At 35.1% G+C, this 18,894-nt stretch overlaps 1 protein-coding gene across 1 annotated transcript in view; it reads left to right on the plus strand.

Moving 5' to 3' along the window:
* Window positions 1-18,894, plus strand: part of LRP1B (LDL receptor related protein 1B) — a 762,836-nt gene that overhangs the window by 617,697 nt on the left and 126,245 nt on the right. The window contains exons 47-55 of the mRNA XM_075092828.1: window positions 1,547-1,666; window positions 2,694-2,807; window positions 3,009-3,158; window positions 6,911-7,033; window positions 8,671-8,790; window positions 11,050-11,178; window positions 12,163-12,285; window positions 17,394-17,534; window positions 18,639-18,826. Coding sequence (XP_074948929.1) covers window positions 1,547-1,666; window positions 2,694-2,807; window positions 3,009-3,158; window positions 6,911-7,033; window positions 8,671-8,790; window positions 11,050-11,178; window positions 12,163-12,285; window positions 17,394-17,534; window positions 18,639-18,826 — 1,208 coding nt within the window. The remainder of the gene's footprint in view (window positions 1-1,546; window positions 1,667-2,693; window positions 2,808-3,008; window positions 3,159-6,910; window positions 7,034-8,670; window positions 8,791-11,049; window positions 11,179-12,162; window positions 12,286-17,393; window positions 17,535-18,638; window positions 18,827-18,894) is intronic.

Consider the following 18,894-nt stretch of genomic DNA (forward strand, 5'->3'; position numbering starts at 1 on the left):
CACCACCAAAAAACCTCAGTCAGCTATAACTTTATATGGTTTAAACCTCTTTGTCTCTACTATTAATTTTAGTCATTTATTTCATTCATAGTTCATGGAAGAAAAATTAAGTTTTCATATAGTTTCAGGAGTGGAGAGTAGGTTGAAGGAATTAAGAGAAAGTCATCTGGGAATAAATAAGAAAGTTGTAGCTGGTGAGGAATCTAAAAATACTCTTTCTTGTCATTCAAGAGAAGTTGCTTATATGTCACTACAGGTTTGAGGATTACTGAGCTGCTAAAATGATTTTATATTTTATTCTACAGTCCAACAATTTGTCTTTCCATGGATTTCCCACATAATTTTATGAAGGACATTATATAAACTTGTAACATAACAGTGTACATTTTGCCTGACTTAAATCAATCATACTGAAATTTTTGCTACACATTGCAAAAAGCAGGAAGAACTGTGGTTCTGGCATGCACTAGGTTATATACAGTATGTTCTTTTGTGAACCTGATACGTACACGATGCTGCACTCAATATTATTGATTAACTATTCCAATTAACATTATTTATGTATTATTGTGGCATGACCTCTACAATCGTTAGAGCTTTAGTAAATAATTCCCGAATTTTTAAACATATCAACATATGTAAAATTCATACATTCTTCAACAGTGTACCTACTTGAGCAGAACACTTGCAGTATTAGTGTTCAGAAATCCAGGGACTTTTCTGCTAATATCTTTTGTTATAGTATCATTAAGGCTGGAAAAGACCTCTGGGATCATCAAGTCCAACCGTCAACCCAACACCACCATGTCTCCTAAACCTTGCCCTGAAGTGCCATGTCTACATGTTTTTTGAACTCCCCCAGGGATGGTGACTCCCCCACCTCTCTGGGCAGCCTGTGCCAGTGCCCGGCCACTCTTGCAGTGAAGACATTTTCCTAATATCCACTCTAAACCTCCCTGGCACACCTTGAGGCCATTCCCTCTCATCCTATCACTTCAGCCAGCTGTTGACTAACACCCTGAGGTCCTTTGATGCCGGGCAGCTTTCCAGCCACCCTTCCCGAAGCCTGTAGCGTTGCATGGGAACTCTTATTTTATTCTCCATTTATTCTAATTAGTTTAGGGCAAATTTGTTATGTTTCAGTCTATATGATAGAATTACTGATGCTATATGCAAACATATGTTTGCTATATGCAAACATTGTCACGTGCCTGATAAAAGTGTGTCTAAACAAATGCATTTAAAGCACATGGGCTTTTTATACCATGAGATAACAAAAATTGGGAATTTGGCTTTCCTTTTAAGTTTTTTGTCATTCTTTTGTTCTTTCTCATCATGCTTTCATTTATTTTTCTTTATCTGTTTATCAGTCCAAGTTCTTCTGCTGGACAATAAATTAAAACTGTCTGAAGTTTTTCGTGTAGCTTCAAATGCATTTTTCCTTTAAAATGTTTTTCTGGAATGTTTGTATGGTTTTAATGTAAGGCTATTTTTGTTATACAGCAAGTGTCTAAATGAAAATATGTGCTTCTACTTAACCTTCCAGAAAACAGAGGCTGTCGGAAGGGTTTCAAGCCGTGTTCCAATCGTCGCTGTGTTTCACATAACAAAGTATGTGATGGTGCAAATGACTGTGGTGACAACTCTGATGAACTTGATTGTAAAGGTAAATGATAGTTACTTCCACGGTGGCTTCGGAATATTGTTCTGTAACTACTTAGTATGTCAACAGAAGGAGCTAGAAAATGCATATAACTTTATTGGGGTTACAGGTGCTGGGATTTGTTTTGTTCAAATTCAAAAACAAGCAGACACGCACTGGTATGTTTGGATTGATATGAAGACCAATTTTGGTTTACACTTACAGTTTTCTAGGAGAAGGGTGGTTTTGGTTACGGAAAACTCAAAATATAGTTGCTGTTTCTTCTGTGAAGTAATAAATGAGAGAGTATCTTTACCACAGATGGAAAGGTTGAAAGATGGATGATTTATTCTCTGCATCTGCTGCGCTGTTTCTGCTTTGAAGCAGCTAGTGTTCTATTTCTTTGCTTCTCAGATGCATGGCAATGTCTGTGCCTTTTGCAAAACTTACCAGAATTGTTGTCCTTTTTATATCAGAACTGTTTCTCTTTTTATGTCTTAAAACATGAATATTTATATTTGTGCATCATGTCAATGGATAAAGACTAACTAGCAGACAACACAAATCCTTAGTTACAATTCAGAAAGATTGGAGGGGAAATTATTCCACAATATATAGCTAAAACCTATATAGCCGTAGTAACTAACATTTCCTGAAAGCACTGCATGGTTTTTAATCATTTAGCTGAATATGAGTAGAGAGAAAAGCATACAGGCAAAAAGCCCAACCTGGTGTTTCATGAAAGAAGTCTGAGAGATTCATAGATGGTCCTGAAAGTGCTTCTTCCTTCCTTGCATGGTGATTATTCAGATTGAGTTGAATTATCTAGAAAGAGAATTTTAGGCTCAAAGAATAAATTTAAAAATTAGATCCTTACACTTTCAAGTTAATTAGACCTTATATTTCTACTGAATTTTTAGCTATGGAAGGTACAGTGTGTTCTGAATGCCTTTTCCTAAAAGGTAGAAGGTTTAAACACAATACTTATAATATGCATATGAAGAGTCTGTTTAGTACACAAATTTACATCTTTAATAACCATATGTTACAGATTCAACGTGTGCTTCAACAGAATTCCATTGTGCAGATGGGATTTGCATTGGAAAATCAGCACAGTGCAACCAGATCATTGATTGTGCAGATGCTTCAGATGAAAAGAACTGTAGTAAGTTCCTGTTTGTCTGTGCTTCATCGTAGCATCTGTTCCATGAATATCCCTTCTTATCTAGCAGTTAATTCATAGTCATTACTAGTTGGATACCAGCAGCTGCATGGTCTGCGCAAACTCAAGGTAAACCTGAAAACCAAACTGTAAGGGTCTCAATCTGTATTAGGTGTGATATAGTCATTTACTGTCTCTTTCCAGATAATACAAACTGTGCTTACTTCTATAAACTTGGAATAAAATCTTCAGGATTTATTAGCTGTAATTCGACTTCACTTTGTATACTGCCAGAGTGGATATGTGATGGATCTAATGACTGTGGAGATTATACAGATGAAGTAAAATGCCCAGGTAACTCTGAAAAAGAAAAAAGAAAAAATTAATTTACTTTTTTGGAAGAATATATTCCTATATTTCTGGTTCTTTTTTCTAATTGTGATGCAAAATGTTTATTCAGTCATTACTGTTTCATTTAATACAGAGATTAATATAATGTTGAATGCAGTTTTTTTCACTGGTCTTTTCTGTTTCATTAGATTATGCAAATTATTACAAATTACTAATGCATTTCTCTGAAGAAAACTGTAATGTCTGGTTTTCTAGTTCCTCAAGGTTAGGTCTGTCATTAATCATTTTTATTTAAGTAAAACATCAGTCATTAAAGTGTCAAGCTCACCAAGCTTCAGCACAATCACTCGGGAACTTTTATTGCCTACTACTTCAGTGGATGATATTTCTTTTCTTGTTTACTTTTTTTACTTTCTTTTTTATTTTGTTGAGGCACTTGGGTTATGCTGCCAGGGCAGAATTCAGGGTTATTGCTTTTGTGATTGTTCTGGTCTTCAGCCAGTACAAAGGGATCATGGTACACTTGAGTCCTGGTCCCAGCAGAGATTGTAGGCTGCCAGAAAAGGAAGAGGTATTTACAGCTGGAGATTGTGTTACTTTTCTAGGTTTTCCCTCTCTTTTTCTGCTCTCCTATGGGAAAGTCATTACACCCTTATGGCATGCAGAAAAAAAAAATCATAAACTTAGTGTCTTGGAAAATGAATCATATGAAAAAATTATTAAAATAGAGATGGGCAAACACCAATAACAAGAACTGAGGTAAATATCTGATGTGGAAGAAACAAGAAGCAAACTTACTTGACATTTTAAAGCCTTATTTTTTTGACTTCTCATCTGACAGTTTTTCATGAGAAGGCAGAACACGAATGCATTAGAAACCTACATTTTCAAGACAGGTGCAAGTTTAAATTTGAAGGAAAGCTTCTACTTTCATGAGACTTTATGACACAATTTTTATCAGAATGACTAAAGTAAGCGTTAATGAACTTCAGATGTTAACATAAAGTTTTTCACACTTAAATAGTTTTGCCCTCTGAGCCTGTCTAGTAGCAAAGGAGGGAAAGATCCCTCATGCAGGCATATAGTGCTTTTGTGTCAGTCTCTTCTGCAGTCTTGAGAAATGCTCGTTATCTCATAATCACTGTTTTAACATCTGCCTATTTCATAGGTTATTTAGGTTACCCTAAATTCTGAAGTGTTGTACAAAATCAAGTTCTTAATGATGCATAAATATCTAGCTGAATTTGGAATAAATATGTTAACCAATGAATTATTCACAAGATAAAATTCTTACCTAACGAAGAATAGCATTTATGTGCCTGCTGCTTTATTATTCAGAATCCCTCATTTAAGTTTGGGAATATTAAGTAGAATATATAAATGTAGCTATGAATAAATAAGTGATAAACTGTATTTAGAATGAGAATACTTATGTGAACACAGATTTATTGATACGTATTTGTAGGATTGGGCCTACCCTATGAAATTGTGATCAAACTGAAGACAGTGCCCTAGCAACAAAACTCTGGGGATGTCAAGCCTGTATCTCCTCTCTTGCACCTTCAGCTTTTATACAGAGATCTATAGAATTAAAAATTAGCAGTATTTTTTGCTCATAGTACTCCTATTGCTGTCATCTTCCAGAACTTCATTCATTCCTTTAATTTCTAGTCTACGTGTAGTCCAGTTTGTAGCTGTTCTTACACTGAGAAGCACCTTGTAGTCACTCTGTAATCATATTCTTACTCTTGCAATGGCAAATAAACCAAGGCATTTTAGAATTCCTGCTTTCAAGATAGGGATATCTGTCTGTGTCATGCCGATTCAACCTTGAATATACTAGACCAGTATCCCGTATATCAGATGAAGTCTTAGTTTCGCCTTGTATCAATGAAAATACATTTTAAAATTTTGTTTAAGTTTCTTTTCATAATTGACTTGTGCTAGATTGTAATTGTCTTCCTGTGGCCAATACCTCTCTCTCTCTTCTAAGAATTACTATTTAGTAAAAATATTTACTAATTGATAAACATTATTAATAAGTAAAATTAAACTTATGCTTTTATGTTAATTGCCATCCAATTTTTGCTAGAATAGTAATTAACATAATCTGATTATGCCCAGTTAATATTCTGTTTTTCTGTGTGATGAGCCCATTGTGTCACTAAAAGCTTCTATTGGAATTCTCATCTATTTTATGTCAACTTTATTGATGAAAATATACCAGGATCCAGAAGGAACCTAGAACTTCAGAACTAATGTCAGTCAACCTGACATTAAGAACTTTAACCCCCATAAGACAGGTGCATATTAAGTTATAGTTTTCATTCTGATCTCCATACTCTCCAGATTATCTAATAATTCGTTAGAATTTGTTGTATATAATGCCTCAGTGAGCTCAAAATAGCTTAGATTTACTCTATTTCCTTTGCCTATAGGTTTTTTTTTCCATACCAAAGAAGATTTTGAGGGCAGTGTGCTATAGCTTCAGTAAACTAATGTTGCATAAGTAAACTAATGTTGCATTTTATTCCATCATCCATTTATTTTGTATTACTTTGTTCTGTCTTTCAAATGTGTGCCAAAAAGTTCCATCATTTTAATGTGTGACTAATTGCCTGGATCATTCCTCCCTTTACTTGGAAGCAATATCATTCCAGTTCAACCTGCGTGTCTTTTGCTTTTTTTTTTTTGCCAATTCATTAAAAACTGACCAACTTTAGAATATTAAGTTTTTGAGTATTGTTTCTATTATGAATATGATAATTCCCATTAACAGTTTTTGTTCAGTGTCATTGAGGCAAAATATTCATTTAAGGGTGGCTACACTTAGACAATCTTTAATATCTACCTAGTCATCATAGACATCCCACTTCTTTCTGTGTTCTTTTTTTCTATTCATACAACTGCAGAAGCCATGAATGTGATAACTTTAACTCCTCTTTTTAAGAGCGGGGGGGAGTGGACAAAAATGTCGATAGCCTCAGTACATTAACAGAGGAATAGAAGCCCTGGCAGAGAGCTTCAGTGATCTCCAGTGCTGGAAACTAGTTTACATCACCAGGGTTTTCCCAGGGAAAGACCTTGCTTGAGATTATGAAAATAACCTGTGCCACTCATTAGACAAATGTTTGTGCCTATGTCATGAAACTAAATACATGGTATATTTTCTATCCTCACGTCTGTTTTCTAAGCATTTGTAAAAGTAAAATCTTAAATGACTTTCACGCTCTACAAAGGAAAAAGGCAAAGAAGAACTTTTTCATTTGTGACAAAGTCTAAATCTCTGGCTCCAACATCATTGTATAACTCCAGTTAGTGCATGCATCAGACTTGTAGCTTATCCCAGTGAATGTGACAAAAATACTGCCACAGTTAGGTTGTCTTGTAGATGCTGGCAGAGAGATCAGAAGGGCCATGCCTTCAGCTGGTGTAAAACAATGAGCAATGTTGGTCTACCTGAGCTCAAACCCCATAAACTGAAGTACTTTCCTCTATAGGTCCTTTTAATTTAGGTTGAAGCCATGCTCTGATTCTTCTCTAAATAAATGAAGTATTTCAACTTCCTAAACTCCTTAGCTATCACTATTTTTTAATTTGTATGAACACAAATAATATAAATAGGGGTGGGTTTTTATGCATTTTTAGACATAAGCACTTTGTCCATTAGAATTCAGAAATTTAGCAGATATGTATTAGGCTCCTGATCATACTAGTAGAGACCATTTTACATTACATTCTTTATTTTATCACAGTTCAAAACAAACCCACATGTGAAGAAAATTATTTTGGTTGTCCTAGTGGAAGATGTATTCTGACCACCTGGCTTTGTGATGGGCAGAAAGACTGTGAGGATGGAGTAGATGAATTGCACTGTGGTGAGCATTTTATCTTATTTGTATTTCTGTAATCGCTAATGCACTTTAAAAACAGAAAAAAGTGCCCATTTGTATCTGAGATTGAATCTAGAGCTATATAAAAATATCTTTACTACTTTTTATATATTCAGCTCCCTAATACTTCGTGCTGCCAATATTTTAAACCCTATCTCATGCCAGAATGAAAGCCCTGCCAACAGTTTTTTTCTTCTAAAGATATATTTGTATAGAGACAATTTGTATGCAGATTGCTTTAATATGTAAGAACTTCACTATTTACCAAAGTAGACCTTTATGACATAAAAACAGGTATTTCTTTGCATCAGAGGCCATACAAGTATAATTATTTAAAGTAACAACAAAAGTGATGTGAATAAAATACAGCATAAACTGTGAACCAGGTTAAGGGTCCGTTCTGTCTCAGATCTTTTAAGATTCTTAGAGACTATCTAACTGAGGAGCAATGCAGGTTGATTTTGCACATAGTGAGAGCTGGGCTTGTAACTTAAATTTGTATGGATTACCTGGACGAATTATTTCTGTAACTAAATTGTAGCAAAACAGCAAAAGCAGTATCAAATGTTCCTATTCCCCATTTAAATAACAGCTCAAATTTGATTGTTACTTTTTTTATTATTATTTACCACTTAACATGACTGAAAATTACATTACGCTCTTCATGACCCAGGTCCATTAAAATGCTTCCATGTTTGGTTTGTAGTTTATATTGCTAAGCACTATGAAAATCAGAAGGTTTTGTGTTGACTCAAAGTTTACATTTCCTGGTTTTATTACACAGACATACTTATATGCAGCATTGTAAAACCTATTAGCTGATTTTTGTGGGAGAATTTGTACTTATTGCTCTTACCCATTTGAAGGTAGTTGTTATAAAACTCTGCTTTCAAATTCAGATTGTATTACCTGAAATTCTTTTTATTGTTAATATTAAAATTTCTTGTCATCATTTAAAACAAAATAAATTTTATTCTTAAAGAATGAAGCCTTGGAAGAGCAGATGATTTTAAGTTTTCAGGAAACGTCATAATAGTAGCACTTATTTAGAACAGTTGTGCAGATTTTGAAATGCAGAAGTGTGACATTAGTTTCAATGTATACAGAATTGTAACTGGGACAGCAGAATGCAAATTCACAACAATATTTCCTGTGAGAGAAAAGAACATGAAATCTTTTAAAGGTGCAGTTAAATACTGCAATAGCAAGAGGAAGGCTGCGCTGGCAAGTTTGAACTGTGCCATCCCTGCCCTACTACCAAAATAAAGCAGTTTGCTATAGTTATAACGTCCCTGTGAAATACACAAACCAGACTTATGCTTTTTAAGTGTTTGTCCTCATCCAACTAGCAAAATGTTTAAAGATATTAGAATGTAAGTGTTTTGAATGCTTTACTATTTATTCATTCATTTTTGTAAATTTATTGGTGAATACAAACTCTTAGACAAACTGGTAACAGCCCAAATACCAAGATTAGGATTATACTGTGTTTGAGTCTTTAATACACTAAAACTGGGAGGACAGGAAGGACCAGTGTGGAGATTCCGAAACTGTGCTAGAAACTACAGGCAACACAGTGCTGTTGTGAACCTAACAAATGCAGTGGCTGGTGTCGTTCCTAGATTCGTCCTGTTCCTGGAATCAATTTGCTTGCTCCGCAAACAAATGCATCTCTAAGCAATGGACTTGTGATGGTGAGGATGACTGTGGAGATGGTTTAGATGAAAGTGATGCTATCTGTGGTAAGTAGAATGATTGTAGTTCTGCATTGTGTCAGATCATACATACTGAAAGAGACCAAGTGATCCAAGAAGGTGGTGGAAAAGGAACAAGTACAGCATCTCCAAAGAGCATGTGCTTTAAGGATGGTTATTAAAGGACTATATCCTTTCCTAGGCCCCTCCAACCAGCAGCTAGATACTTTTTTATGGGGACTATATGATTTGTGTGTAGTCTGTCAGTGAAGATATGAATGGCACACCAATGTGGGTAAAAGGAGAACCAAACTTCTCTCCAATACAGAGGTAAAACCCTGTATTGCTGTTTGAGTTTTACATCTCAGTGATAGGTACTTGAAGACTCTAAAGTTGGGGTTTTTTTTCCTCCAAGCTCTTTATCCTATTCCCTTTAAATTTTTATATATACAGTCAGAAGCATTACTGCATAATATTTCCAAACCCTTCAAACTGCATAAAGAATTGAAAATTTTACTTTCATTCTGGGGCTCAGTTGACTGGAAATTTGTTAGTGAATTCTTTTCAAAAGAAAATCACATTGTGTCAAGTCATATTGTCACAATTTAATGATATTTTATACATAGGTTCCCTCCTTATGTAGGCTGTATTTTAAGATTTTCTTTTCAAAATTTCAACTTTTAAATATTTGTTCCTTTTCAAAAATCCTCTGACTTAAAGTCTATTCAACAAAGAGTATTTTATTCCATATTTCATGTGTGATATCAGAGTAAAAATATTGTTGATAGCTTTACTGGAAGCGTTAAGTAGAGAGAAAATCTCTTCAGCTCATGTTCAGAGTTGTTGTTTGTTAAAACAGTTTCTTAATCAAACACAGATGTAGAAATGCCAACAAATGGAAAGGATGAAGGGAGAAATTATACTGTTCTAATATGGCAAATTATGAATGATTACTACATTAACTTGAAGCTGACATCCATCTACAATACATTTTTTCATGGTGTTCAGGTGCACTGGGACTGAGGAGTTGGAGGCAATGGCTGTTTCAAAGGGAAGGAAAGGGAGAAGGTGTGAAATGGGAAGACAAGTACCTCATCTGGGACTACTATAGAACAGTGTGAAACCCTAAGAAACAGCAAGGCCTGAAGCTTAAAAGGAAACTTAGAGCAGAAAACAGAAAAAGGGAGGGGAAAACAAAGCCAGCAAATTGCAAAGTGTCACTACAACATAGCTTTTTTTTTTTTTTCCTTTTAAGGTTGTTCAGAATTACTGCTTTTCATATCTTGACTTGCAATACATTGTAGATCTCTTACTGGAAGAAAGGTCACCAATAAAGTTGTAGGCCATCTCTTGAAGAGGGAGAAATCCACACCGGTTATGAAGAGGGGAGAGTTAAGGCTCTATTTCTCCTTAGGAACAGGAGGCAGATCTGAATTACAAGAAGAAAGGAGAGATAAAGATGAATTCAGATTTTTCATTCTTAAAAAATCAGTATTTACTTATATAAAATTTAACTTTAGAAATATCAAAAAATGGCAAATGAGTATAAGTAAGCAAAAGTTGTTTCTCTTGCATAAATAGTACAAAAAATAAAATTTTAAATTTGTTTGTTTTGTTCATTTCTAATTAAAATGAGCAGAAAATAGAGTCTCCTTTTTAGTGAAGTATATTTAACTTATCTAAGAGAATACATTAAGTGATGGATTGTGCAAAAGCTTACTTCCAAGCAGAGTAAAATTTATACTAGGATATAATATTCTTATCTGGACAGAAGCCTGTTTAAAAAAAAATAATAGTCAAACAATGTGTTGAGTTACTTGCATTAGAATTGTCAGACATTTCCATACTCCCACTACTGTCGTAGCTGGCGCACACTGTTCTCTTCTACATCGGGGCTGACTCATACAAGTTTTGAATACCTTTAAGCCTCCTGGCATATAGTATAGTGATGAGAGGACTGTGCGGTTTACAAGATGAGTTGCTTTGTTCTGTCAGTCCAAACATGCAGTCAAACATAAAGACCAAGATTGGTTTGAAAAGTTATTCTGTTGGATATTTTTCATGAAGTATGATAAATTAATTTTCCTTGCAGAAGGTTAAGAGACTGAATAAATGGAAAGAATGGAAGAAATGTTAGATTGTCAAAATTTTTCTGTAAAATACAGTCTTAGCCAACATGTTAATCATATTGTGCAGAACAAAATCTTATTTCCACTTTATTATAAAATAAAAAACTCTTATCCAGTCATTACCCATTAAAAAAATCAGTTAGAAGATGTTCAGCCCTCACATGTAATGTTTTTTCAGGGTCAGTGACCTGTGCAGCAGATACGTTCGGTTGCACAGGCTCCCATGCCTGTGTTCCCCAACACTGGCTTTGTGACGGTGAAAGGGACTGTCCTAATGGAAGCGATGAACTGTCGACAGCAGGCTGTGGTATGTTTGAATGTTAAAAATGGATGATAGTTCTTTTCATGGTACTTTTGCCTTTATAATATCCAGATGCTGTTTATGTCTGTAGTATCATACGCTTATAGTGTCAAGATTGTTAGTAAAGATTGATGGACCACCTGTGAGCTTACATACCATCATCCTTCAATCTTTTAATCAGCCTAACATCTTCAGGTTTTGTTAATATATACTGGGGCACACCAGCTGCGAAGATCAGTATGTGGGTCACGTCATAGACATTATATAGCATGTTTACTAATGAAAATCCGCTCATTATTGACGATGCATTTTTATTCTTCTTCCTGAAGATAATGCTGCTGCATGTCAGGGAGGCTGTGCATCAAAAAGGGAGATACGGCTCTGTCTCCAATTTATTCTGGCTAATTGTTCAGATCTTGACATCTCTTGCCCAATAAACTATTACTTCCAGTCTTCTGAGATACATTTCTGTTAAAAGAGTCAGGAGTTCAGTAGCAGTTTCATTAGGGATTTTTGTTTTATTAATGGATATAAAAATGGTATAGGTTAAAAATATGGAAATATGTTCTCTACACTGAATGTATATTCTATCACTTACTTTTTCTAGGCTGAGTTATATTTTGAGTATTTATGTATCTTCAAGAGCTTTTGTTCAGGAGCAGAGTAACATAGGAAGGACATGTCTTCTTCCCAAATGTTCTTTTCCTCAGAGGCAGACCTTAGGCCAGTTGTAGACATCGTCAACTTCTGAAGCCTTTCTGACTTGGATTACATGAGACTTTAGCTATCCTTACTACTTTAGCAATCTTTGTGGTGATGATTTTTCTGCTATTGAATTCTGTGATGCTTTTTATATGACTCAAAAGTTATTGTTATTTCCATTGAATCTACTCAGACTAACTAGTTCTCATTTCATCCTTCTGTAAGGAAATGGCTGTATATCTTACCGTTCTCAATTTCATTTATTCTTATGTACTGTGTTTTCCTTAGCTCCTAATAACACTTGCGACGAGAATGCTTTCATGTGCCGTAACAAAGTCTGCATTCCCAAACAGTTTGTGTGTGACCATGATGATGACTGTGGAGATGGATCAGATGAATCTCTGGAATGTGGCAAGTATAACAAAAGTAGAGTAAACAGAAAAATTTCAGATAGTTAACTCTAAGGCCTTCTGCAAGGTCCATTACTTGGAAAAAAAAAAAGCTCTTAGCTTTTTAAAATTGTTTTAATGTTAACTTTTAAGTTATGCATTAGTGAATACAGCTTGGTATTAACTTGGAGCTGGAGCTACAATGACAAGTTATTTACTATAGTCATGACTTGCAGCTGATTGCTAGTAATGTTTAATAGAATTTAAAAATGTACAGTCTATAATTTCTTGTTCATAATGTATATCCTTTTTTGTATATCATTATGTATGTCTTTGTCTCTATACACATTTTTTTTCTATCAAATAATGAAACATCTCTCCCATTATTATTGCTGCAGTTAAATGATATCAACTAAAGCCATATGTGAATGTTTACTTTTCACCATTCATATGAATTTAGGGTTTCTTATATTATGTGAATGTCTGTACAGTATATCTACGCCATACTCAGAAATATCCATCTAAATAGTATTTATGGAAAATACAGAAAATATTCTGTCCAAAAAGCCAAGTTATTGATTATCATGCCTGGTTTTGTGCAGTTAAAATCTATATTGCTTATTTACTCTACTAAATGAGCTGGAGACGAAAACCATGGCAGAAGGTAGCTAGCTATGTCTTTTAGGCATTTCTATTGTACGCACCACCTGAAGAGTGTATGTGCGTAAATGATGCAAGTAGACATCCAGAGATTGTAAGAGAAAGCATGTTTTGTATTTGCATTTAGTATCACATTTCATGTAAAGTTTGAGCCAAACATGTAGTGGAACATTGTAGGAAAGGAATATAATGTAGCGAATAAGAACTTACTTGTTTGCTGGCCATATAAAGAACAGATTTCATCAACATCACTTAGAACTGTACATGACATGGAAAAAAAAAATCTGTTCCTGTGGTGAATTGGGCAGTCATCAAATTGTCCTTATTCTCTCTCTGCTCACCAGAAGTAGGATGGTAATTTAGAGGCAACGGCCATTCCTGCCACATCAGCATTAGATAGGTCAGACCAGGAGAGCACCTTTGAAGCGAATCTCCCACTCAGGCCCACATACTGTGTTTTGCTTCACATGGAGCAGTGTCGAAGCAAGTGAACTGATAAGACAAAACCCACAAAAAACCTGTGGAGCTGAGCCAGCTAATATACTTCAGCCAGTAGTGGGCATGAAGGCCGCGAGAGCAGGAACGCTAGTGGGAAGTAAAATCCTGAAATGCATCTAGTGTGGATATTGGATTCTCCCTACCACCTGTTTCATTCCATTGCTTCTCCCTCACTGTGCCACACCACTTACCAGTGTAGGCTTCTAGATCCTTGAAGAAAGAAGGGAACAAACACACCTTTCGTAGCAAATTCCATTTGCTTTTCACTTACGTACATTACTTGGTGTTTTGAAAGGAGCAGTTTGCAACAATAAGTTGTTGTAGGGGAAAACTGCTTAGCTCATGTAGTTTAAACCAAATCAGGATTGAAGCAAGTTATTGATTTATTAATGACAGGTAACTGATTGGAAATTAGTGAACTATACATTCAATATCAATATCAGCAATGCAATGGGTAAATCACACCTGCAAAATTGTGATATATCTTATGCATTTTTAAATGCCATTTTATAACTCATCCCAAAAAGTTCTGAACACACAGATGCACACAGAGCTGAGGTACGTGCACCTTCTGCCCCAGCCCAGGACACAGGGTTACAAGCACACATGCCCACTAATCCACAGAGGGCTGTAGCTCTCCGTGGGGTCAGGTATGCAACTCCGCTTGGTGCGCCCATCCTGCTAGGGTCAAAGCACACGCTGTTACAACTTGCGCTGCTATCTTACCAGCTGTGGTTATCCAGGCCGTTTTGCCAAAAGGAGGCTGAGAGAGTTGACCCACACAATAAAGAAACTGTAAAGTATTTCCTCTGTTAGCAACAGTCTGTGTATGCCAGAAGCCTTTATGGAAAGTGACTCACTGTGGGTTTGTCCCTCTATTTAGCACTGTATGATCAAGTTGGATGGAGGGGGGAGTAGGAGAATCTTTCTGATCAGACTTTACTTGGAAGCAGTCTTCAATTCCTAAATACAAGTATTTAGAACTAAACAGCCACAAAGTTTGGAAATAGCTGCATTTTTCTACACACTTATAATTTCTTGCTGGTGTATGTCATTTGTTTTCCATAGCATCATATACATGCTGGTCCCTTGAAATACTGACAAATAAATAGTGACGGTTTGACAGACTTTTGGAAAGAGACAGAAGGAGGAAGCGGCAACAGAAGCAGAGGATGTACAAACTCCTGATCTAATTGTACTATGGACCTGCCTTCAGGCACTGGCTCTATTTAATTTCTACTGAGTAAACTGAAACCTACAGCAACATTTGTTATGTGTTGCACTGCTCCAATGCAATTCTCTGTTAGCTGGTAATCAAATACACACGTTAGTGTGTGACCAGTAGGGTAAACTCGTTATAGTGTAATTTTAGGAAAGGGTTACATTCTTTTATGAGAAAGGGAACTACTCTTAGAGAGTAGGAATCAAATTCCAAAACAAACTTTTCAAGGTGTTAGCAGGATGTAAAAGTAAACCGCCTACTTCACCAAGATTTTAAATATGTGATTTCTGATTTGACTGCAAACTAGGTAGCTGAATCATAGCTCTATTCTAGAGCTAGATCTTTGCATCTTGATATCCAAATAAAAAAAAGCTACTCTTCAGCAGCCAGCCTACTGAATGGGATGAAATTTGATTAGAAATATAGTCCTGAAAGCTGAATTAAGGGGATCTGTTTAAAAATCTAGACTTCCCCCCCCCTCCCCGTTTCATTTAAAGCTATGTTTTCATGTTTTTTTCTAGATTATTTTTCAAATATAATATAAAAATGGGACTGTTGATTGGAGTAACCATTTTTTACTTCTATCAGGATTTGCATCTAAACAGATTCACAGTTATTCTAATTCCTGAAAATTTATTTGATACAGATTTTTATTCCATTGTATAATCCTGTCTTTTTAAATGAAATCTTAATTATTAATTACTAGTAAACTAAAAACAAAAGGGCAATAAACCAAGCTGGGGAGAGCATGTGAACAAAATACGTTCTCCCTAACCTGCATCTCCTATTGCTGCTGTCAGAGGCAGAATGCTGAGCTAGACAAGCCACTCTCTCATCCTGTAAGGTATCTCTTATGTTCTTGAACATTAAAAAATTTTTTAGGAATTCTATTCAAGAATGTGAAATTTTATCGTGAAGATAAATAATTTATGTGGCTAATCAAGACACATACAGAGTGGGAGGATCTTCTGGTTTCAGATTCCATTTTCTTTATGTCCCGTCACCAGAGCAGAGGCAATACTTAGGAGAGGCCCTTGTTCTGCACATTTGTAATGACCTTTCTGACGATGACATGCTTGTGAAATGCTGCAGACATGAGGTAAAACTGTTGGTCTATAAAAACTTCCACTCAAAGCCATCTCAGCCAACCAAAAATCTTCACCTTTTTTCCATATCAAGCCAGACTATCTTCTTTGAAGCACGATCTATGTAAAAAAGAGGGAAAAAAACCCCAACCCCAAACCTTCAGGAGATTACAGAATTATTTTAATTCCAAGTAATGTTTGTGATTGTTGTAATAACATATTGCATTTTGAAAATACTACATCAACACATTTCTAACTGACTACTAAAGCCATACAAGAGGTTTAAAGCTGTTGATGGAGAGGGATATCTCACTGTCAAATGTTATGTCTCCATCTGCTATCAGCAGGAAATACAATAATTAGGAAAAAAGAACAAATATTAACTTTGAACAAATATTAACTTTCTATTTCTAGAGAGTAGAAAGTTATGAGTGCTCATTTCAGATGTTCACAGCTTTAGTAGTTCAATCAAAAGCTTCAGTGCTTACTATAATTTGGATTTATTTCTTGGAAGAATAAAATATTTGGGTCTTAAAATCTGCATTTTTTTCAAGAGGAAAGAATGTTAAACATAATTCAGTATAATTTAAAAAAATATTGCAAAATCATTCTTTATAATCAGAACCAGTATTGTTACAGAACTCTTAGTTTATAACCATATTTATTTTATATTTGTTTTCTTGAATTTTAAACTAAATAAAGACTTGCTTTCAAGGCTCTTTTAAAGGAATACAGAGTATTTGAAGCAGAATTTATACATGGTGAATACAGGAAAAGTTATACTTTTCTTTCCCAAACAAGAACATAAGTTTTGTAGTAGTTTGTTTAGTGTAATGAAGCTTAAAAGTAAATATCTTACAAATAGAAGGTGATTTTCCCTCTGGGAATTTTTCAGCTTTCATGTTTCAAAATTGAATGGCAAAAACTAACTTTGTGCTGTGTGTGTTGGTTTTGTACTCTAGGTTAAACACTCTAGGTGTTCTAGAGAAGCAAATGCCTGTCTGTGGTTTCTTTATTTCATTATATATTATAATTTTCTGTTAGAAGTCCTCTCTAGCTTTGAAAATGTATACGGTTTATATATAGCGATTTTGTGGCCATCTTAGAAAATGCATGTTTAGTGTGGTTAAAATGATTAGTGTTCTGCGTATTTTAGAGGGAAAGCATATAGCAGAAAGCATATTGCAAAAATATTTGTTGGGTATAGTAATTTCTAAAATGTCTGTTAGAAAGCTATTTCCTAATAATAGCAAAAAGCTAAATTACACCTAAAAGCAAATGTACTTATGATTGAGAACTGCATATTGTTTTGCATAACATTATCATTAATGATAATTAATCATATTATTAGTTATAATCATATTAAATAAATCACATGTCATGTAGTATATAATAATTATATAATTATTGTATTAAATTAATAATTGTTATATAATTACTACTAATAACATGTTTTATATATGTGGGAATGGTTTTGTGACTCTACTGTGCTGCATGAGACATTTGATTTCTCTCTTTGTTGGTAGACACTCATGTATAAGTATACAATGCTTTGTATCTCTTTACAGGACAAAAGACACTTTCACTTCCATTGCCTTGTATCTGCAGAATTTTATGTTGAAACCCTGAAGCAAAGTATGAAGTCACTGATTGCTGTATTTCTAGGGTATCGTCACTGTCGTCCTGGTGAGTTCACCTGTGCTGACGGAAGATGCCTGTTAAATTCCCAGTGGCAATGTGACGGCGATTTTGACTGCCCGGACCATTCTGATGAAGCACCTATAAACATAAAATGCAAAAGTTCAGGTTTGTATTTTATTTTTTGAATAACACGTGTGACCTTTCCTTTTAGAAGGCAATGGTTTAGGATTGTAGATAGGCAGATGTAAAACCTCGTAGCTTAAATCTCCAGTGCTTCCATGGTCATGTTTCTTATGTCTTCCAAGGAAAATGTGTTGTCAGTCCTCAGCATCCAAAACCTCAGCTCACAAAGTTCAAGCCGTCAGTTCCTATGGCATAAGACAGCTGCTACTTCACTAATGCATAATTATTGTAATAAGTAATTGTTCTCAAAATCTTTAGCTTGCCCTGAAAATATTTAATATATTTAATACACTCATCACACAGAAGTAGATCTTACCAAATGGGATGCTGGGTGGTTCTTCCCATATTAAACACTGGTCTATTTTTAATAGTAAATTACTGACCAAATGAGATTTGTTTTATTGACATTTTCTACTGGCGTACGTTTGCTGAGGTCTGACTGGTTTTTGAGTGGAAAATGAATCCTGGTGTGCACATCACACCCTGTTCTGTGGCTTTTTGAAAGACCATTCTTCTGTTTAGCTATTATGACTTTATGATACAGTAGCCCAGTCCTTTATACCAACTTTGATGGAAATCACTCATTTGCTTTGAGGTAAGGCAACTTATCTGCTTTAAATATAAGTGTTCTGATTCTGATTTGAAGAACCTGAATGTAGCTGAGCCAAAGTATTCTAAGTTTTGCAGGGAAAAAAACAACTTATGCATGTCCTCAGACAAGGAATGCATCAGGATTCAGTCAGTTGTGTTACTAAACACCTGAGCACCCAGAGGAGAGAAGCCGTGGTTTTTAAGTTTTGTAAACTATAGAACTATATTTTGTGCAGGGATAATGTAGAGGATTCTCAATTAAATGAAAACAAATGTGTAGGAGGGAGTAATGAGTTGAAGTATTCGCACATTTTCCGGGAGAGGAATAAACCTTTAAAAACACCAAGATGTAAAAAGGTAGAATAATACTATCAATAAGAAATTAATATTAAATTTTTACACAGTTGTTTCACCTCACGTGCACACTCCACAAGAAAATTCATTCCAAATACCAATAGACTACCCAAAGCTGTGTTCTCTTTTTTTGTTTTCCAGAGCAGTCATGTAACAGCTCTTTTTTTATGTGCAAAAATGGCAAGTGTATTCCTCAAAGTGATGTTTGTGATAACAAAGAAGATTGTAGCGATGGATCTGATGAGAAAAGCTGCCACATTAATGAATGCCTCAGCAAGAAAGTTAGTGGCTGTTCTCAGGATTGTCAGGATCTTCCAGTTGGGTATAAGGTGAATAATTACAAAATGTGGTGTAATATAATGCAAATTCTTCATTCTTAACTGTTTTTTAACTGCTG

This window comes from Phalacrocorax aristotelis, chromosome 5 (assembly GCF_949628215.1).
Source record: "Phalacrocorax aristotelis chromosome 5, bGulAri2.1, whole genome shotgun sequence".
Classification (NCBI taxonomy): Eukaryota; Metazoa; Chordata; class Aves; order Suliformes; family Phalacrocoracidae; genus Phalacrocorax; species Phalacrocorax aristotelis.